The sequence below is a fragment of the Zonotrichia albicollis genome, chromosome Z, assembly GCF_047830755.1.
Source record: "Zonotrichia albicollis isolate bZonAlb1 chromosome Z, bZonAlb1.hap1, whole genome shotgun sequence".
In the NCBI taxonomy this organism is placed as follows: Eukaryota; Metazoa; Chordata; class Aves; order Passeriformes; family Passerellidae; genus Zonotrichia; species Zonotrichia albicollis.
Window position 1 is genome coordinate 9,108,627 of NC_133860.1, and position 22,072 is coordinate 9,130,698.

Sequence of the window (22,072 nt, forward strand, 5' to 3'; positions counted from 1 at the left end):
GTTCTCCTGTTTAGTTTTGGACATTATTTTGGCAGTGTGACACAGAACTTTCCTGGTCTTTTAGGGCAATCAGTTTCACTTTCCATATGGGCATTTATCAACTTTGTCTGCCATGCCCAAGGAGCAATTTGTTTTCCAAAAGACATTTTATTTCCATGTTAGTGGAGGTCAGCCAGAAGCAATAACTTCTCCCTGCTCATCTTCTCAGGTGTCCTATGTTAGTCTTTCCACAAGGGAGACGTTCTCCAAGGTTGGTCGGGAACTCTTGGGAGCCATTGCCAGCATCCACACACAGATCATTTCTGTGCTGCTGGATCGGATTAGAGAGACCATTGAGAAGGTGGGGATGGTAAGTGCTGATGTCTATAATTTAATATAATTTAAATAATCTAAATCAGACACCCAGTTAAACCTAGAGGCCATACCAGATTGTTATGAACGGATGTGTTAAAGAGCTCTCTGGGGTTTTTGGTCATACCTCCCTTTGAGATAGCTGATTACTGTTGTGTGCTGAGTACTAATTTGCACTTTTTGCTCTCTTTCCTCAAAGGTTTCTTTATATCTGTTTAAAGAGCTGCCCCTGTACCTGTGGAAGCCTTCTCCATCCGAGATAGCCCTGATCCGTGACTGGTTGTTAAACTACAGCCTGACAGCAGTGGAGAATAAACTGGCTTGCATTATCTTGGAAGGGCTGAACTGGGGCCTTGGTGAGCATGTAGGTATTGAGAAAGGAGCCTTGAACCTTCTCACCTTTTCAGAGCAAAAGTTTAACTCAGCTGGGGAGTAGAGCAGAATTTGAAAGCAGTTAATTGCATGCTTTTTACATTATGTCTGTACACCTAATGGCACAAAATGGGAATGTCATAATCATTTTACAACACTGAAGTCTGAAGATTTGCTTGTGCTGCTTTCTTATAGTGCTGCAGCTGAGTTTGAAAGAGATATTTAAGCAGGGATTTTTTTCTCTCTCCAAAGGGGGAAATAGCTGACAGGACAATTTTTTATGAATCACATGATTAAAATGCTTTTAGCATTTTAAAAAGCAATGCTTTTTAAAAGCAAATGCTTTTAGCAGAAATAGAGGAATCTTCCATAAGTGTTGAGGAAACTGGTGTGACTGTAGTTTGCATCTAGTTGGTATCTAGGCATGTTTTTCACTGTGCAAGAAAAATAATGATTGAAATGAGACATTTCAAAACTCTGAGCATCATTTAAATGATGGGGAAATATTCCATAATATTGGGTTGCTCCAAGAGCTTTGTGAGTTCAGGGTATAATTGAGAGTGAATGCTATTTCAGAGAAAAACAGAAATAGATTGGGGGAATAATGTTGCCAGTGTTCAGTGGTTTAGTTCAGCATTGCATTCTGTGCATTTGGTCATGCTGAACTCTTCTCTTTGCCTTGTTGATGGTTGTACATGACTATGGAGTCACTTTTTTCTCCCTCTTTTTTGTAGACATGTAAATAAAAATGAATGTTAGGGAAAATTACCAGAATTCTTTGCTGTGCAATAGCAGTGCCATTTCTGTACCCTTTGATGTGGGGAAAAATGACTCTTTAATGTGGCAATTGATAGAGGAATTGCTGTGTTTTCATACAAAAAACATGGTGATGGGATTTGGTTTTGTTTTTAAAGGCAAAAGTTCAAGTATCTGTATTATCTAATTTAAAATGGCATATATGGATTTTTGGATTAGTTATCATATGTTCATAAAATGCATGTGGAAAGTGAATGTTATGATGCCTTTTAAAAAAATAATCTAGTTCTTGGGCTTTGTATTGCTCAGTGTGAGCCTGGTACTCTTTAACATTGAGCTGAATTTTTTCACTGGGGAAAATTTTTGCCTTGATATTGCAATAATTGATTTGAACAGCCAGAAAATTTATTTCTCTGTGATGCAGCTGTGTGTAAAGCTGTAGAGGCCTCTTAAATGACCCAAGGTTTTGTGTTCTGACACTGTTTTTGGCAGAATACTCTTCACCTGGATCCTGCTGTCCATTCTGAAGTTGCATTGATGGTCCTGGAAGCGTATCAGAAATATCTCTCCCAAAAACCATATGCTGGGCTGCTTTCTGAAAGCATAAAACAGGTATCCTTTCTTCTTACTTACCAGGAGTAACTTATGGATGGCTGTAAATGGGAAAAGCTGCAGGGCAAGACCTTGTTTTCACTTTTTTTATCCTTCTTTTAAAAGTTGTTCTTAATCCAACTGCAATTTTGTAACATGCCAACACTCAGTGTAGTCTGCCCCCACAGAGCTGTTTGAAAATTCTGTTAGGCTTCTGTTGAGCATCAGTGTGAGAATGACAGAATCATAGAATGGTTTAGGTAGAAGGGACCTTAAAGCTCATCCATTCCCACCCCTGCCATGGGCAGGGACACCTCCCACTGTCCCAGGGATGCTCCCAGCCCCATCCAGCCTGGCCTGGGACACTGCCAGGGATCCAGGGGCAGCCACAGCTGCTCTGGGCACCCTGGGCCAGGGCTTGCCCACCCTCCCAGGAAAGAAATTCTTCCTAAGTATCAGATATGAATCTGCTCTCTCAGTTTGAAGCTGTTCCCCCTTGTTCTGTCACTCCATGCTCTTGTCTCTCTCCATCTTTCTTGAAATGGACATTTTAATTTTGACCCACTTGCACGTTTGTGAATAGTCGCAAATTGCTCCTGCTTTACCCATGCAGAGATAGACAGTACTTACTATAAAATAGGCTATTTCTCATTACTGCTGAGCATAAGAGAACTCACTCCAGCTCTTATCTTATTTGAAGACTCAAGTGTTAATCCCTTTTGAAGCTTTTCAGCAGTGGGCAATGTTATGTGACCTGAACACACCACAGACATTTATTAAATTGATTTTACAGCACACTGGATTCAGGAGGGTATAGCTCCAAGTTACAGAGTGCAAATGGAAGCATAAAAAGATCAAAGTTAAAAAATCCCTGTGTTGGATATTCATTCCAAGACGTTTTGGGATGGGCTTTGTCTTCTCAGTATTTTTTGTACAGTGTTTTCTCCTCCTCTGTATTTTTCTCCCCAGCCTTTTCTTCCCACACTCCAAATGTTCTTTGTTGTCTCTGCTCTGTTCTGACTTGCTCCTTTGCACTTAGCCATGGTTTGTTGTCTTGTGCCAGCCAGATGAGTTCTCTTTTTTAAGCCAGTGTCAGCCCTAGTTGCCACTTGTGCTGGTGAATCTGTCCTGACTTGCATGAGCCCATAACTAGAATTTGAGAGAAAATAGTGCTTTCTTGTACCCTACTCAGAGAGGATGAAATATCTGCATTGCCCTCCAGCTCTGCTGTTTACACTGCTCTGTCAGAACATGTACATATTTTTTTCTCCAGAGATTTATAATTCCTTGTGATCTAGACATGGTCTTTGTGACAGTGGGCTCATACACATGTGACTCTGCCTGTCCATATACAGGCTTTTTTCTAAGGAAAGCCTGCCAGGTTTTAGGTTTTTTGTTGACAGATAATACTTTTGCATAGATTTTTCTGTTTGCTTACACTAGCAGTCTTAGATGTTTTAAACATTATTAAAGGTTGTGCCTGGGTTTTTTTTTCCAGTATTAACATTAAAATTTAATTCAAGGTCAGTATATAGCTTGGAAAAAATTAAGCAGACAGTGTAAGTTGATAGACTTTACTTAAAGGGATGGGGGAAGGAGAGGGAAGTAGAAATTGAGGCTATGGGAAGGGACTGTTTAGATAAACTACATGGTATGTCTAGTAATTGCTGTTGGTCTACTGCTAGGAGGTTTGGGTTGGAAGGGACCCCAAAGATCACCCAGTTCCCCCTGCAAGGACCAAATCCCAGTCCAGTGCCACACGTGCCGTGTCATGGCTGCGCTTCCTCTCATTGCTGCTGCTCTGTTCCAGGTCTCCTACCTGGCCAGCATCGTTCGCTACGGGGAAACCCCAGAGACCTCCTTCAATCAGTGGGCCTGGAGTTTGGTCCTGAGGCTGAAGCTGCACAGGAACGACCGTGGGGTGCAGCAGAGCGGGCTGGCCGCTGTCCCCGTGTGCGACACCGCGCTGGACGCGGCCGAGTCGGTCACGCTGCACCCCCTGCTCAAGGCTGTCAAGGCAAACGTCCCCATCGGCTGCTACCTGGCACTGGCAATGACCACCCTGGGACACAGGTGAGGCTTTTGGGGTGTTTTGGGCCTCGGGTGGGTGGCCCCAGGGACTGAGCAGCATCCCTAGTTAACAGCTTTGTGCCTGTTTAAAGAGTAAAGGGCTTGTGATGCAAGGCATCGAGCAGCTTGTCGTCTCTGTTAGGAGGAGCTGAGCCTGGGCAGTCTGGAGAAGACCAAAAGGGGGTCTCATTAATGCAGACAGACATCTCAAAGGCAGGTGTCCAGAGGATGGTGCTGGACTCTTTTCAGCAAGCAATAGCCACAACTAAAACACAAGCAGTTTCATTCAACATGGGGAGGAACTTATATATGCTGAGGATAGCAGAGCAGCTGCCCTGAGCAGCTGCCCACCAAAACAATTACAAATACTAAAAATATTTAGCAGCTGCCCATGGAATTTGGATTCTCCCTCTATGGAGACATTCCAAACCCACCTGGACTCATTCCTCTGTCTCCTGTACTGGGTGACCCTGCCTTGGAGGGGTTTGGCCTGGATAATCTCAAGGTGTTTTCCAGCCCCAGCTTTCTGTGATTGTATTTTCACAGAATCCCAGAATCATTTAGGTTGGGAAAGAGCTCCAAGGTCATCAAGTCCAACCTGTGACCAATTCCCACCTTGTCACCCAACCCAGAGCACTGAGTGCCGCGTCATTCGTTGGACACCTCCAGGGCTCCCTGGACAGCCACTTCCAGTGCTTAATAATCCCTTTTTTTGTGAAGAAATTTTTCTTGAATTCCTTCAAACAACCTGCTATTTCCTTTATTTTGCTAATAGTACTTTTTCTGCCTACTGCACTTTAGGGTTCAGTCATAAGAAATAGTACTGAAACTGGGGCTTAACAGTAATTTCTCTGGACAGGAATATGATTGAGCCACACTTACTGGAAGGGTTGTTGTAGAGATAATTTCATTTATCAGGGCAACACTGCATTCAGAAAATAGTGAGGAGAAAAAGCCCACTCACTCTGGGAATGGTGAATAAAAAGCATTATAAGAGCAGTGAACCTCTTAGTCCTGACTGTGTTCCAACAGAGTATTTTCCAATGCTTTTAGCTGGTTTGTAAGCTGGTAAGGCTTTTGGATGTAATCAGATGTTCCTGTCTGACATACTGAGTCACACAGAATTTGATCATTTCTCACCAGAACTCTTTTCCCTGAGTCTGTGATCCCTTTGGTTATGTGCTGTGCTGTTCAGTATTTCCACTCACTTGTTTTTCATGTATAATATTATGTTACTCTTTTAAGGAAAAATTATCTGGCCTTTCTTCTCCTTCCCCAAGGAAGGAGAAGAATCATTGCTTCATAATCTTATAATTGCTTCACGATAAGATTATGCCACAGATACTTTAAAGCGCTGGAATAGTCTGAGATTGATATTAAGGTATTTTGGGTTGAGAGTGGAAATTTTCCCAGAACTTTGACCATGAAATAAAAAACCAAAGAACCTCTTTAGTCTGTTTCCCTGCACCTTCTCTGTTTGGCCTTTGACTCTTTTCCCTGGAGAGGGAGGTGAATTGTCCAAGTTAGGCAAGAATAGTGAGTTTAAAGAGATAAAAACTTGATGAAGACTTGCATCTCTAGTGATTTTTGGAAGGTGGAACACTGATCCCCAGAAAGGGATTTGTGAAGGAAGGAGATACTTAGTAAATATTTGAGAAGGAAATACTTGGCAAATCTGTCAGCTATTGAATGACACCTATAGCCGAAGAAAAGAACTCTGTATTTAGCTATTTATATTTTCAAAGATAAAGTGTAAAGTTCTGAATATATCTACATCTCAGTTAATGAAAACTAAATCTTCAACACCTTGTCTTCCTTTCTGCTGATAGTGAATGTGTTTTTCTTAACTTTTTTGGTTTGTTTTCTGACAGCATTGAGAAATTCTGTGCTGAAGGAATCCCTCTTTTGGGTGTACTGGTCCAGTCTAGACATCTGAGAACAGTAGTCCATGTGCTGGATAAAATTTTACCCTTGTTTTACTCTTGCCAGTATTACCTCCTGAAGAATGAACAGTAAGCATTATATGTTCATAATATGTTAATTTTTAAATTTTATCATTTGTTTACCTAATTTATTTATAAAAAGGAAAGGAAAAGGAAAAGTTAATAATAATCTTCTGGTTTAGATGCCTGACAGTCTCCCCGACAAATCCTGAGTAAGATTTGGCTGTTGATGTAGATCAAGAACTGGTATTTATTTCTGATGAGCTGCCTTGAATTACAGGCTGGTATGAAATGTTCATACTGTGCCCAGTGTATGGCTGAACTGGGGCAATTAAATCTGCATTGTGGTTGTGAATCAAAGCCTTTCTGTATGTGTCTCACTGATGATGTTGAACTGATTTTCAATTCTCTAGATGTAGGCTTTCTATTTAATATGGAGTAAGAGGTGTTTTAATTTCATTTGTTGACATCCCTAGGTTTTTATCTTATGTGGAACTGTTCCTTCATCTGGACAGTGGAGTGCCTCAAGGGGTGACCCAGCAGGTTACCCACAAAGTGACACAGCACTTGACAGGAGTGAACTATGGAGAAAATGTTAAGCTGCTCAGTAGTATGATACAGGTAAGAAGATTATTTAAAAAAGAGAGGGGGGAAGAGAGTGTTTAAAACCAAGCTGATTTGGCTGAGTTAAAGATTAGAGAGGATACTGAACCTAGCAGTTCAGTCACAGAGTACCCTGTATCAAGCATTGGTTGGGTTTGGTTTCTTGAAATGCTCCTGCTTAAACTTGCCTAAATCTGGCAATGCGTGTGACACTAACAGCAATATTTACCTTTCAGACTTCTTGGAAAATTCATTTTCCCATAGCAGGTCAAAGCTGTTCCAAAAAGGAAATGTAAAATGCAGCACTCCTTTCTTGTCTGTGTTATTTGAGGAATGCAGCAGGGATATTAATGTCTGCAAGTTCTGCCTTTTACCATTAATTTAGGCCCCTGGAAAGGAAAACTGTTCTCGAGTTAGGGAGCAGTAGTGTTTTCTTAAATGCAGAGAGGTCAAAACCTTCTAACATTAGAGAGGGATAGTGGAAACAGACCTGCTCTGGGAAGGCCCTTTGCAGGAACAGCAGCTTGGACTTTGGAAATAGGTGCTGTTTATGCCTGCAGGTGTCCTGCTTAAGGCTTCTGTGTCTGTTTTTGCCGAATGCACAAGATCCTCTGCTCTCCAGGCTTCAGAATCTGCAGAAGTTTGGAGGCTGAAGATGACAAAGCTGTCCTTACTTGGGTGTAGAGAGTGTTGTTGTAAATGATTTTAATTTAAGGATAGCTTTACAGCCTCAAGCAAATCAAACAGTCCTCAGTAATTCTAAAGCTTTACTCAAAGCTGCAATGTGTTGACCAGTTTTCCCCTTTGATTTGTCAGAGTCACATTTTCCTGAGTGACCATCCGAATGGCGTGGGGCCAGCTGCAGTCCTGGAGTTCTGGGTGCAGGTGCTCACCAGCCAGCAGCTGTGGCACAGGGACAGGGCCACGCTCTGCCTGCTGGATGACTTGTGCAAAGCTGCCTTCCAGTACAGCCAGGAGGACTGTGTGCAAAAGCTGCTTTACCAGCAGCACAAGGTAAATAGAGAGCTCTGGTGTTTTGCTGTGACTCTTGGGGAAATGGTCAGCTCATCTGTTGCACAGTCGGATTTTGATGGGAATGAATTTTCCTGAAGTGCAGCTGTGAAGTCCTGGGGTGGTTTGGCTTGGGAGGGACCTTTACAGCCCACCCAGTTCCACTGTCCAGGGACACCTTCCACTATCCCAGGTTGCCCCAAGCCCTGTCCAAACTGTTTTTCAGCACTTCCAGGGATGAGGCAGCCACAACTTCTCTGAGCAGCCAGTCATGATGATGAGTGATGCATGGAGTCATCTGATTTTTTTCTGAGTTGCTCAAGAAATTTTCTTTCTTGAGTGGGTCAAGATTAATGAAATGTCTGATACTTTAATAATAATGATAATAATTACTACTAAAACCAGTTGGAACACAGTATTAATTTCATATGACTTCTATTGTTGTTTGTCTTCTTTGCATTTCAAATCTTTGATGGAGTGTTTAGGACAAAAATGGAGCTCCCTCTCCTGAAAAAGCCAGACACAGTTAGTGCAACAGGATTTTTTTCACTGAAATAGGAAGTCCAAGCAGGCATTTCAGTGGTGCCTGGCTGAGCTGAGGTTGGAAAGTAGCAACAGGAGGTAGAAAGAAACCTGGATAAAGATTGAGTGATCCACTTGTAGCTTCTAAATCACCTGGTCATGAAAAAACCCCAGATGTTTTCTGTTTCTGTGCAGAATGCTTTGGGCTATCACTGTGACAAGGGAATGCTGTCTTCACTGGTCAGCTGGATCGTGGCAGGCAATGTCACACCATCCTTTGTGGAGAGCAGTGCAAACTCCTCTCAGGTGAGCCATGATGGTGTTTTGTGACAGAAAAGCAGCATACTGGTCTAGGGTTTGTTGTGGGGTGGTTGTTTGGTTTTTTTTGTCTGGTTTTTTTTTGCTTTTTGGGTTTTTTTTTTTTTTTTTTTTTTTTGGGTTTGTTTGTGGGTGTGGTTTCTTTTTCCTGTTTGGGTTTTTGTTTTATTTTGTTTTGTTTTTTTTTTTCTGTTTTCTCTCTCGGTCACTTTTTCTTCCTGCCCCAGAGTTTTCTTGTGATAAAACCCAAGTTTAGCCTAAGAGAATGCTGTGGGTTTATACTAAAAGGAACATGGATATTTTGCACATGGAGAGTTGGTCTAATCTGCATCCAAGAATTCATATAATAGGATTTATTAGTTAAATTTTCTTCTAATCTACTATTGTCCTTTATCTGTTTAACAAGACTGTAAAGCCTGACTTTTCTTTCAGGTCAGTCTTTATCTGATAAATATTCTGAATTCAATTTACTTTCTCTCTGCTTAAGTGAGCTCCTTATTCAAGCAAAAAGGAGGAAAAAACCTCTAAGTACCTGAGACAGAGATGTGTAGTGCTGGTGGAAGAGGGGAGATCTTATTTTCCTGAGTTTGAGAAGGTTGTTTCCTCCAGAGTTCCCTGGGTGATTCTTACAGTTTTGTCTGCTTTTTCCCTTCTTTCCCAAAATTGTACAAAGGGGAAGTTAAAATTTAAGGATGAAGAAATTTTGTTGTTGAGATGTGATAGTGCCCTTTGCAACTCTGCCATGAGAATCCATCAAACACTTACTCCTCTTAAGAAATCATCAAGCTTCCTGATCCTGCCCCCTGCCATTTTATTATCAATGTTTTTGTCATTTCTGTGTTGTCCAGGTCTGGTTTGCATGGACAGTGTTAAATATGGAATCAATATTTGAAGAAGATTCACAGCTTCGCAGAGTTGTGGAGGGGGAGCTGGTTATCAATGCTTTAACTCCTGATCAAGCTTTGAAGGTGAGAGAGCTGGTCATCTCTTTTCATTAAAATCAGAGAGAACTGCTGGAGAAAGGTGTTCTCTTGTATAATTTAATTTTTTTCTTATGTACTGCTTCCTTACCAGGATAAATGTATAAATAATTCTTTACTTGGCTGAGCAGGGGCAAATATACTGCAAGGAAATTTTCATTGACATTTTTAGTATATTTGAGTTTTTTACATTTAAAAGCTACAATGGAAATACCTGATTTTACTATATCAATATTTACAGAAAACTAATTTGTGCTTTTGCATAATTCTCTGAGTCACCTAATGCCTCACAACCTTCAGTGCATTTATTCTATACCCCTGATATGGGGAGTGCTTATTTTTCAGGTGGGGAAATGTGTCTATATTTTAAACAGATGATTTCTCAGATGACCTGAATTGTGCAGAAGACTGGCCTTTGCTTTTCTCTGCTTTCTGAATTGTTTTCCAAGGCTTTCAAAACTATTTAGGTCTCTCCTTTAACAAGGCCCCTAATCAGCTGTACTTCAGGCTACATTGCAGCGTTTTTCAGCTTCTTTGCCCACATTCAGTTAGAAATTCTGGAGAGAAGCAAGTGGAAACCAAAGCTGTCCATTCTCAAAGTGTGTCTTTTGGCACATCCTTCATCTCAGCTGTTACAGTGTGTTTCAATAAAGGAGGTGGCCCTGTGAAAATAGGTTTTCTTGGCCATGTCAAGTACATATCTTGCATCCTTGAATGTGGTCTGGAGAGCATTTGTTCTATGGCTTACATGTCTTGATTTAGCTGGAAAACAAAAAGAGTGTGGGCAGTGTGTGGAAAAGAGGTTTGGTGTAGGAGATGAGGAAGGGCCAGGGAACTCAGAAAAGCCTCCCATTCCCCTGCTTCAGGCACATCCAGGGGAGCTTGGGGTGAGACTGTTTAATGGTTTAGTGGGTCTGTGGTGTTGCTAAGATGGGATACTGCTACTCATAGTTTGCTTTGATTTTGTTCTGCTTTTGCTTCTGTGTTCCTTCTTCACATTAGTTACACTGCGCATTTTGAATTTTCACTAGAGCTGTATTAAATGTAATCTGGAAAAAGCTAAAAGTAGCATGCTGGAGATCTAAACCAGGGACATCTACTTCTGTGAGGAGGAACAGTAATTAACTGTAATTAACAGCAGGGCCCATATGTTTGCCTTGTGCCAGAGCCATCACGCTGGGGGTTTGTAAGCACCAGAGATGTAATTCTGCTCTCCAGCATGACTGTGGGATGGGCAGCTCGTCCTTCAAGGCCTGTAACAGATGTGTGACTGCTTCCAGAGCTTTCTCCCCTGTAATTACCAAGTGTTCACACTGTGTTGATCTGCTCAGTTGCCCCGTGACAGCCTGTTACAGCACCACACTTGTGTGGAAATGTTGTTTCTGCAGAAAGCCCAGGCCCAGCTGAAGCTGCCCATCGTCCCTTCCCTCCAGAGGCTCATGATTTACCGCTGGGCTCACCAGGCCCTTGCTACCCCTGCAGATCACCCTCTCATGCCACTGGTCTGGCAGAAATTCTTCCTCCTGTACCTTCACCGACCAGGACCACAGTATGGGTGAGTCTGACCTGCTCCAGAAGATTATCAAGCACTAATTAAGTGCACAGCAAGCGAGAGTCAGTGCATTACAATGACTGCTCCCCAAAGCAGTGGGTACCAGTAGCTTCTCTGGTGAGCCAGTTTGTCTGCAGAGATGCTGATTTGACGTTTGCAACAAGACTTAGTAATGCTTTTTTGTTCATTTTTAGATTACCTGTAGATGGCTGTATTGGAAGACGCTTTTTTCAGAGTGCAGCTCACGTTAGCTTGCTCAATGAAATGAAGCAGCGGCTGACAGAGGTGGCTGACTTCCACCACGCTGCCAGTAAAGCCCTGAGAGTGGAGAGTCCTGAGAGCACTGACAGGTCACCAGAGAAGGCCAGCTGCTCACCTGATTACCTGACTTCACCTGAGCTGCATAAGGAACTTGTCAGGTAAAAAAAAACCCACAAACCTGCCCTGTTTCATGTTAATCAGTGCAACTGCCTGAGTAACTGCTGCAGCACAGTCATGGCTGTGTGAGGAATGAAGGGATGTGACCTCAGATGTGCTGCAGGCACTTTTTAAAAGCATAAAATCATAGAACATTCAGATTTGAAAAAGCCTTTCAAGATCATCAAGTCTAGCACTTAACCCAGCCCTGTCAAGGCCACCACTAACCCATGTCCCCAAGTGCATAGTTGGGCTCAAATCCATTCCTCTGTTTGCATAACTTGTTTAGTTTGAGAGGGGAGTGGGAGGTTTTACTGCTAAAAATAAAACATTGTTGATAGGTTTCCTTTTAGGGGAATAGCTTTGCTTTTTAATGAATGGTAGCCCCATGCTGGCAAAATATTTATTATTTAGGCATATCTGCCACTCATGTACATCACTAGCTATAAATGTAAAAGGCTAGTTGGTGTGTATATATGTTTGTCACAGACCAGAGCCTGAATTTATGTCTGAGTAATAGACAGATAATCAGATAATTTACTGTTGTCTTAAGCACATAGTTCAAGCAGTTTGCTTGGTTAGTGACCTAAAGGTTAGCTCTGCCAAGTGTGTTCTGTGCCACCTGAAAAATGGTAAATCTGCTTACCAAAACCTCACCACAGGACTCACTTTTTGTCTTGGATAGGCTAAGAAGGGAAACACTGTCACTCACTGCTACTCAGCTGGTGAATGCTCACTTTTGTGAGCGATAGTAGCTCCTAAGAGGTATCTATACCTCATGTACTCTAAACCTGAGAAAGTATATGAGTATTGCTAGGAAATGTTTGAAAGGATTATTTGAAATATTTGAAAAGAGTCCCTTGTTCAGGGGCCCTGGATGTGTGGAATTGGAGCTCCTGCTCAGTGCTCCCCTCAGCAGTCAGTAGGTACTGTAGAAACAAATGAGGGAGATTGTAAACCCAACTTGATTGTCTGTGAAAAATAATCCAGAGATGGTCACAGGGTGAACTTGATTAATATTTTCAGTCTTTGATTGCACATAAGTTTCCTGCTCCAGCAGAAAACCAGAGTACTCTACGCCCAAATAAATCTTACACTCAGGAAGTTTAATGACCTGTCTGGTTTCCTAGACAGGAGGGAAATTATTGGTAGGGTTTGTAGGGGCTGATTCTTGGAGTTGGTCTGCTTCCATTTTTTCACCAGTGACACTGATGAAGGAAGCAGGAGTTTGCTAGTGATATTTAATACCACAGTGTGAAGATTTAATGGCATTCTAGTGCTTCCTTGTCAGGATGGCTTGGATGGTGTGACTGTGAAAATGGTACCAGTTGGTGTCAGCTGAAAAAAAGGTGTATTTATGTTAAAGTCTTAACAAAGAAGGAAATGAGAATGAACTAGTCATGAATGAAACTCTGAACAGAAATTAAAAGATGTGACTTAACTCAGGCATGACTTTTTGAGCAGGTACTGCAGAGAGGTTCTGGGGTGAGGAGCCAAACTTGCTCATGTGTACTCTGTTTATTCTCTTGGTCTTCTGAGTGGGATTGTGGTGATACTTTCTGACCTAAGAGATTATTCCAGTCCTGGGTCTTATGCTAGTTTGCATAAATGTATTCAGAATTTGTCTTCTTGGTCTTTGTTGATGTCCTTCATGTTTTTCTAAGAACCTCCTTTCCACTGTGGGTCTGTAACTTGGCAGTAAACAAGTGAAAATGCACCTGAAATATCTTTTTTTGACCATGCCACCTTGTAGCATTATTGGTTGCCCTAATTCTAACTTCAGAAGAATCAAATTCACACTGATTTTTTTTCCTTTTTTTCTTTTTTTTTTTTTTCCCTCAGGCTTTGTAATGTTTTAATTTTGTGGTTGGAAGAAGAGAGTTTCCAGAAAGGAGATACATACATTCCCTCTTTACCAAAGCAGTATGATGCACATAGACTTGCTAAAGTCATGCAGAATCAACAGGTGGGTTGCTGATAACGCTGAAAATCTGAAATCTAAAGTTCACTTGCTAAAATGAGTCTTTGAAATCAATGAGAGTTGTGTTACTGGTCTTTAATACACATACAGCATGTATGATAACTTCATAGTTCTAATCTTTTTCCTAAAAAATGGTGCTATCTCAAACTGCCTTTCTGTATGTTTGAAGGAGGACTCAAATGTGGATCCTTTGCCAAAATCTGTAATTTTTTGCAACACAATCTTTTTTCTATACTGCTCTGTAATGCTTTTTAAGTTAGTGTTAGAGGACTATTTAAGTTGCAGCTTTAAATAATGAAAGACTGGAAGCCAAAACCTGCTTGTGTTGGTAGTCTGTAAAATGGCAGGTTCAGCCATAAGTTAGTGAGTGTGTATTATTCTAGTCTTCAGTTATTTTTCTATTATTCTATTCTTCAAGCCTAAAGACTTATTTTGGAAGGGCGTTTCCTTATACTTGCTTTGTTTTCACTCCTCCAGTGTCTGTGACTACTGGAAATGCAGCCTCCTGTAGGCTGGCTGCAGTTAATCATTCCATGATGTTTTAGACTATCTTGGTCTCTTGTATTCCTTTTTTTGGAGCAGATTTTTAATAATCTATCTTTGTCTCTTATCTATTAGAAATTATACCATGTGTCAGGTTTAATCTCTAAGTCTCACAAATGCTTTTCAGTAGATCTCTATATATGTTATAAATAGTTCAGTGTTTTTCTTCAGTTTAATTTTTTGCCCTTAATAAATTTCCTGTGACTTAAAACTGCAGGGTATATATTTTAGGTAGTTACTTTAGTTTCACAGCTACTAGAATGGGTGGACAGCACATGGTGCTGACCAAAACAGAGATGATAATTGAATTCTTTTGTGCTCCAGGATCTGTGGATGGAATATGTCAATGTGGAACTCATTCACCATGAGTTTCAGGAAGCTCTGAACCTTTGGGTGCAGGTTCAGCTTGAATCACATCCAACCTGTGCTTCTGCAGGGGAAACAGATTTCACCAACCCTTTGTCAGGTAAGAGATAAAAATAAGGAAACTGTGCCTTAAAGAATTACTGGGATGTCAAAGCCCTGGTTTCTTTGGGAGCTTGATGATGCCTGTCAGTAAAGATATTAAAATGGTTGTTTTCTGTGGGTACAATATTTTCCATGAAGTTGTCATGGTTTTCTCACTCAGATTTTCATGATGACATGAAAATTATGACGTTGATGCTTTTTGGTTTTAAGTTTGCCATGTCACACAGCAGAGCTAGGGCATCACAGGTGAGCTCCCCAAGAGTTCCTCTGCACAGAGTGTACTCCAGACATTTCCCAAAATTAGAGAGAGATAGGTGAAAGCAAAAGTAAAACCAACTGTACTTGAAAACATATTGTCTCTGGTCTTTTTTTAGTTTAGTTTAGTTTGTTTGTTTGTTTGTTTTTTTTGGTGTTGTTTTTTCCCTGTGTGTTTTCTCTGGAATTTTGGCATAGTGAAAGGGCTGTTCTAGCACAGAAGGGGTGATGGTCACAGCTGATACATTAAGGATGTGGAGAGATTGGATTTGGAGCTGATCCAAAGAGGAAGGAGTGAGGGAATAGAAGGGAACTGGAATGGTTTCATAACGGAAACTGAATGGAAATCAGCAGGAGGAGAGGGCTGACCCAGAGAGAGGCTGTGCTCTGAGAAGGAATTGACACTGACAAGACTACTGGTGAGGATCAGTTTAGGGAAAGGAAGATGAATTTTGCTTAGAATTTTGTCTGGGTGCGTGCGTCAGATGTAAAATAAATGGAGTGACAGGAAAACTGTTTGGGGAAAACAAGGAAACCAGTAGGTCTTTTTATCCTAATCTTTGTCTGATGGAAGAGCTGGACCTGAAAATTAGCTGTGTGAAATAAAGTTTGACAAAAATAAGAATATTAGTTGAGTGATTTTTTTTTTTTCAGAGGGGGAAACCTGAGAAATATTTGCCTGCAGTTAAAAATGCTTCATGCAAGAAAACGAATGTTTTTGTTCACTTTCTCATAACTTTTCTTATTGACCAAACTTGCTTCTGCTTTTTTAAAATCTTTTTTGTAGCCAAAGTGAGGATCATGAATAATTTGAAGAAGCTGGACACTCCCAAGCCCCCTCTGCCTCTGCAGACGATGAAAGCTCCTGTGCCAGTGATTTCCTCGGCCACCCTGGTGAGCCAGAAGGACGCGATCCAGCTCATGCGCAGGGACCTGAACATCCTGCAGCAGCACGCCAAGTGAGTCCTGTCTGTGCTCCCTGTGCCTCTCCCGTGGGTCCAGCACTGCCTTGAAATTATTGTGGAGTCACAGAATTGGGTGGGGAGGCGCCTCAGAGCCCAGCCCATCTCACCCCTGCCAGGGACAGGGACACCTGGGCAGGGACACCTTTCACTGTCCCAGGGTGCTCCAAGCCCCATCCAGCCTGGCCTGGGACACTGCCAGGGATCCAGGGGCAGCCACAGCTGCTCTGGGCACCCTGGGCCAGGGCTTCCTCACCTTCACAGGAAACAATTTCTTCCTAAAGGTGCCCTTCACAGCCGCCTCATTTATGATATTAGCACAAGTCAGTACTTCTGCTTCTTGTCCCATTTGTTTCCTCTTTCTTCTGATCTATCAGGTCATTATTCTACTTCTTCAACTGACATAAGAGTGCACAAGTCTTACCTAATGACTGAGATTACATCAGATGGCATCTAACTTATTTTCTTATTTGGCATATTTCCTGTCTAAATTCTCCTTTTAGGCTAGATTTGTTGACAGTGAGTTACTTAACCCTTTTGCACTAAGGTAGTAGTTGCAATGTGAAGCACCCAGGAGAAAAATCTGAGTTCTGGTTTTGGTAGCTTTGTTAATGAAAGAGACTTTCTGTTTTTAATATTCCAACTCAGATAATCCAGTTGAATTGTTTTCAGTCACAACTGGTCAATCTATAGCTGTTCTTACCTAATTCAGTAATTTAATAACAGTATTTTGAACCAGACCAAAAGCTACTAAGCCCATGAGAGGCTGTGTCTAAACAATTCCACTATCAATTTTAGGTGGGCTCTCTTTTTACTGTTTTCTGGTTTGTTTTGTTTTTGTTTTTGTTTTGGTCTGGCAGAAAATTGCATTTCTTGTAGAGATTATTCTGTTCAGTTTCCTTCCAGGTTGTCATATCAAGTAATTCAAGAGAACTCACACATATTTCATATTTGAGTAGTTTTGTTCTTATGAACCTGTTTTTTTTTTTTTTTTTTTTTTTTACTTTGAAGTGCTATTACTTTGAAGTTTTAGCTCAATTTCATTTGATAACCTTTTATGTTTTCCAGCAATGTGTCATGAGTCTTTGCACAGCACATTAAATTGAAGTCTCCTCTCTTAAAAATTCTCAGCATGGCTGTTTTCAGGAAAGATTTTGGTAATTTTATTAATAAATGCCTTTCAGAACTGCAGCTCTCTGGGAGTCTCAGCATGTGGCTCTGAACAGTGAGATCCTGGACACGGTGCCCAAGCTGTATGTCAACAGGGAGGAGCAGATCACTCTCCACCTGGAGTGCCGGGGAACTTCAAATAAAGGCTGCCAGGGAGCAGCTCAGCTCACCATCCAGGTCAGAGGCATGGCACCACCTCTGTTTTGGGGCTGGTGAACGCAGAGGATGAGTGTGAAATGCCTGAATTATTGTAAAAGTGGTAGCATTTGACTGAATAATCCACACACATATTAGTGATCTGAAATACCTCATGTAATGCTCAAAAGGACAAGCAGATCAACAGCTGAAGAATAAGTTGTTGCATGATTTGTTTTGCTCATGGCATCAATTCTAAACTGCTTCCCAGTGTATGGATGTGGGAATTTGCTTGCTGATAGGAATAGAAGCATGAAAATGTTTATGGAAATACTACCATGTTGCTTAGTAAATTAATTTTTTGATCCCCTCTAAGTTTCAGTCCCTGTGGATTAAAAGCCTTAGATAAAAGACATGAATTCTCTTAGTGTGTGTGATAACTAATTAGGAACATGGCCAAGGATGTGTGCTTGGGCACTATGTACTAAATCTGATGAAAGCTCTCATGGGGAAAACCATCCAAATTCAGAGTTCTCTGACTGGACTCTGCTTAGTTTTTGGAAATAGCTGCAACATGGAAGAGTTCTAGCAAAATCATGTTAATTCTGCAACGAATGTGTGTCTTTTTGTCATTTAGTTTGAAGGGAAGCACAAAAATGAAGCAGTGAGCCAGCAGCTTCATGCTTTGCGTAAAGAAGTGAGGCAGCTGCAGGCAGAAGCCATGAAGCCACCTTCCCTGGGTGTTGTGGAAGCAGCTGTGCACGTGGAGAATTTCATAACGTAGGTTGCTCAGATGCTGCTCTGGGTAGTGGTGTTTGTGCTTCTGTTTTGGTGTGTTAAGAGTTAAAATGTGGAACCTGTTTGTGTGTTTTCCCTGAGCTCATCAGCTCAGGCCAGCAGCAGAGCTGGAATCCTGAGACCTGTGTGTTTGTGACACAGTGATTCTTATTGTCAGAGGGTCACTCAGGCTCAGCAGGGCACACAGTATGGTGCTGTACTTCTGTTTATTGTTTTCTACTTCTTTTTATTGTTCTGTGCCTTATAATAGCCCTCCTAATGCTGTAAAAGGACACTGAGTGATGACAAGGATGCTGTGCTAAACTTTAGGAAGTGGCAAACTTGTACCACAGCTGTCTCAGCCATGGCCTAAATTACATGATGTGAATATGACTCTCTATGGGTTTTTCTTCATTATAGTGCAGGACATAAATCTTTATTAGAGTGCTAAAATTTGAAAATGTTTTTCAATACGTGAAACAAAATGGTGCTGTGAAATAATACTTAGGTAGTACCACTTTTTTTGGAGGGGGGATATGAATAAAATGGGATCATCCAAGGCCCTCTTCCTCACTTTTACAGTTTATCCCAGAGCTTCACTTTAGCAACTTTATCCTCAATATTCCAGATTTCTGCTGGGATTCTCTCAGTGCAGCTGGTTTACTATAGAGTGTAATGATTGTACAAGTAAAAGTGTTTATGTACTACTTCTTGTTCATTCTTCATCACTAATCTGAAAAATTCTGTGGATGGACTAATTCTTGGAATTTACGTCTGTGGAATTGCATATTCTTCACCTGTTTTAATTCAGATTTAATGAAGACAGGGGTTTGGTCTCAATGAAACATTTATTTAGCAATGCACAAGAAAAGATTGATTCTGATTTAGTTCTTTTATTGTTGAGCCTGTGAAATAAAATGGGTTAGGTTTCCTTGCAATACAAAGGCAGTTGAAACACCATCAGAATATGGGGAGTGTATGATTAAAGGGAGAAACAATGCATTGGAATTATGCTTTGGATATTTTTCAGTATTCACTTTCTGACTCTGATTATGGAGACTTTCGTAGGTTTGGAAGTATCCATTTCAGGCAGCAAAATTACATGAGCTAAATCTGTGACTTTTCAGTCTGGATACGAGAAGGAGGGATACTCAGGGAGTATCACAAATATTCATCTCTAGGCTATATATTGACAAGAAACCTTTATTTATTGTCACAGGTTGTTCTCCATATGTAAATTTAATTTGCCTTTTTAACTTAATTTTTTTAGGGCCCTGATAAATATCTACAAGGTGCAGCCTATGCCTGCAATCAAGAAAGTTGGAATTGGTTTGTTTTTCACATTGGTAGAATATGTGTGTGATGAAACTCAACGTAATCCTCCCACGAGGCAGTTCTTCACATCCTGCATTGAGATTCTGGGCCAAGTGAGTTTATTTCTTGAATCTGAAAATATTTTGTAAATTTTTAAAATTTGATTTTTGATGCCTATATTTTCCAATTTCACTGCTGTTAGTGGGGGGGAGGTGGTCCTAAATGTGTTCAGAAGTTTTAAAGTTCATTTTTGAGCTTCTATCCCATTTTGTTTTCAGCTAATTGTATAATGTGCACAGTCTTTAGGAGAGGTGATTTATATTTAAGCAAAATAAAAACTTGCTCTGTGGTGTCTCTGCTTAGTGTTAATAAATTGTCATTGTGTGAGTTAATTTAAATGCTGGAGTTTTGGGCAGGTAACTAAGGTTTGGATACTTTCGGTTTTTAGAAGTGTTTCAGCATAGACTTTGCTTTTACCTGTTGCTTTCTGGTTGATGCACATCTTGTCAACCTCTGTATTTAGACTAAACCTTTCTTCTACAGCCTTGCTTTGTTCTCTGTCTAGTGAGTTGTATCAGAAGTTTGCTGGTAGAGAAGACAAGTGCTTGGTGGTGGTAATGTGTGCTGTGCTTGTGCTCTGAGAAGATCATTAGCCTCTGCTTTGGGTCCAGATACTTACTTTTATCTTAAATATAGCTTATTTCAGTGTGCAGCTGTCCTTGAGCTCCTCTAAAAGCCGAAGTAGTGAGAAGTTCTTCAGAGCTGTAATTCTGTTAAATTTTTCCTATTATTAAGCAGGGCTGGTGAAATCAGGATTAATTTTCTTATGCTATTCAATCAGAAAAAATAGTATTTCTGGGTATTTTAGGCAACATATGTTATCACAAATACTGGTATAAATTGAGCAAGGAAGACATATTTTGTGTTATATCTTGTGGAATAGCAGCATTTAGATGATATTAATCTTATAATCTCAGTCTCTTGTTTTTGAGGAAAACTTCTTATAAAGTTTGCCTTTTTATAAAAGGACCAAAACTGTGGGTGTCTCATCAACAAGCTAAAGAGGTGTATTTTCCAGTTGACTGATATTTGGCTGATATTTTTTCCACCATTCCCACTTCTCTCAGGTGTTCATCAGTGGGACCAAATCAGAGTGCAAGCGTCTGCTCCAGACCATCCTGCACAACCGGAGGCTCTGTACTCTCCTCTCTCCTTACTTCACTCCTGTAGCCTCTCCCAGTGAATTTGTGACTTTGTATGAAAAAGTCGTGGCCTTTCTGAGTGAGGATAACAGCGATGTTGTCTTCATGCTGCTGACAAAGGTGGGTGTTGTTTGCCTAAGGACCATGCCCTTAAGCTAAAGAGGAAGGAGATACAAATCTGGTACTTCAAAATAGCATTGATAGATTCTGTAGAGCTGTGTTGGTCATACTGGGTGTAAGTGTTACATTTAAGCTCAGTAGGGGCTGGAGTGAAAAGCAAATAGTTTAAGTAGCCTTTTCTAGCCCAGATAGTATCAGTTTGTGCTTCCCAGGGCTTACTGCTGAAATTAAAACCATCTCTTGATGACTACTTCTGCCTGGTATCTCTGCAGACATTCATTACAATAGCCAGTGCACGCCGGGTATCTAACAATCAAAACAAAATTTGGGACAGTGTCTGCATTTTCCAGCTCTGTTTGGCACCCGTGTCCTTCCTGCCTGTCTTAAAACAGAGTAAGGTAATAGCAAGATGTGATTTGCATATCTCATGATACTGCCAGTGGAGAAATTAGTGTAACCCTTGGCCTTTGATAGTGCTCTGATTTTCCTCTTCAGTTACAGGGAGGCAGCAGGCAGTCTGTCCTGGGCAGGACTCTGAGCTGTGCATGGTGGCAGTATTGACCCTGCTGACCAAGGTCTGAGCCGCTGCTCCAGAGCTACAAAAGCTTTGCTCCTCTTCTTGAAAATATATGGACTGTGGGCATCAGTCCAGTTTAATGCTTGTGTGGAAACTCTGAGCCCCTCGGGAAAGGGCTGTTCCACAGATCTAGAGACTTCTGCAGTGTGCTAAATCATGGCCTTTAAGAGTGAGGTTGGGAGTTTGGGCTAACAACATGCAAATTCGTGATGTTTTTCTTAGATACATAGAAATATCATTATTTAATTTCCCTGGTGACCTCTCCCTCCTCCCAAAGGTGTTGTGTCTGCTGAATCTCCCGCTCACAGCTGCTCCCTGTGCTCTGTTGCAGTTTGACCTGACGCAGTGGTTGAGCGTGGCCAAGCCGCCTCTCGTGGAGCGCACCCAGCTCCTGGAGTCCATTCACCTGGCCCTCAATGCATGTGGCCTGGAACCTGAAGAGGATATTTTGATGCCATTTAATATCTTCTGCAAGCATTGGACTAACCTTCTCCAGTATCAGTTCCCTGACCACTACAGTGATTTCTTAAGGTTGTTTGTGCAAAGTGAGTATCTGAGCTGATGCGTCCTAAGCCTTTGTGCAGAACCCCTCTGGCTTAAAAACATGAACCCTGTGCAGTAGAGTTAAACTGCAGAATGTTTTACACTTCCGTAGGTTTCTGCCTTGGGTGTTTTTATGTGCCTTGCTATGTAATGTGGTTTTTTAGGACATATTGTAGTTCTTCTGTGGGTCGAGGCGTACACATCAGTGACAACATTTTCATCCCATGTAACAGGAAAAGGATGGAGGAGAGTCTTCTGTTAGTGGACTATTAGTCCATATTTAGCACCAATATTAGCACCTATTTATGATGATTATGCCATGGTCTGTAATGCAGAACCCTTGTTTTTGATTACCCTTCAATGTCAGGTGGAGAGCTGGAATTATGATCATGTGTAACTGATGCTGAAATCTGCTGAAAATGCCCTGGTTGACATTTGATGCCACTCATATTCTGATGTGCCCCTCAAATGAGAACAAAAGTGATTCTCCTTGTCAAACCATGTCTGTTGAGGGAGCAGCTGTCTCTTAGTGGGTATTT

General features: G+C 41.2%; 1 protein-coding gene across 4 annotated transcripts in view; it reads left to right on the forward strand.

Annotated features, from left to right (window-relative positions):
• EPG5 (ectopic P-granules 5 autophagy tethering factor) overlaps positions 1–22,072 on the forward strand; it is a 55,294-nt gene that overhangs the window by 18,156 nt on the left and 15,066 nt on the right. For 2 of the 4 annotated variants that reach the window (XM_074532363.1, XM_074532365.1), the window contains exons 13-31: positions 209–349; positions 551–715; positions 1,969–2,091; positions 3,881–4,143; positions 6,012–6,152; positions 6,560–6,704; positions 7,503–7,700; positions 8,415–8,525; positions 9,386–9,505; positions 10,906–11,072; positions 11,264–11,488; positions 13,329–13,452; positions 14,335–14,476; positions 15,521–15,692; positions 16,880–17,042; positions 17,638–17,780; positions 19,048–19,204; positions 20,219–20,413; positions 21,322–21,535. In XM_074532363.1, coding sequence (XP_074388464.1) covers positions 209–349; positions 551–715; positions 1,969–2,091; positions 3,881–4,143; positions 6,012–6,152; positions 6,560–6,704; positions 7,503–7,700; positions 8,415–8,525; positions 9,386–9,505; positions 10,906–11,072; positions 11,264–11,488; positions 13,329–13,452; positions 14,335–14,476; positions 15,521–15,692; positions 16,880–17,042; positions 17,638–17,780; positions 19,048–19,204; positions 20,219–20,413; positions 21,322–21,535 — 3,109 coding nt within the window. The remainder of the gene's footprint in view (positions 1–208; positions 350–550; positions 716–1,968; positions 2,092–3,880; positions 4,144–6,011; positions 6,153–6,559; positions 6,705–7,502; positions 7,701–8,414; positions 8,526–9,385; positions 9,506–10,905; positions 11,073–11,263; positions 11,489–13,328; positions 13,453–14,334; positions 14,477–15,520; positions 15,693–16,879; positions 17,043–17,637; positions 17,781–19,047; positions 19,205–20,218; positions 20,414–21,321; positions 21,536–22,072) is intronic. The other 2 variants (XM_074532364.1, XM_074532366.1) reach the window with 1 other exon arrangement.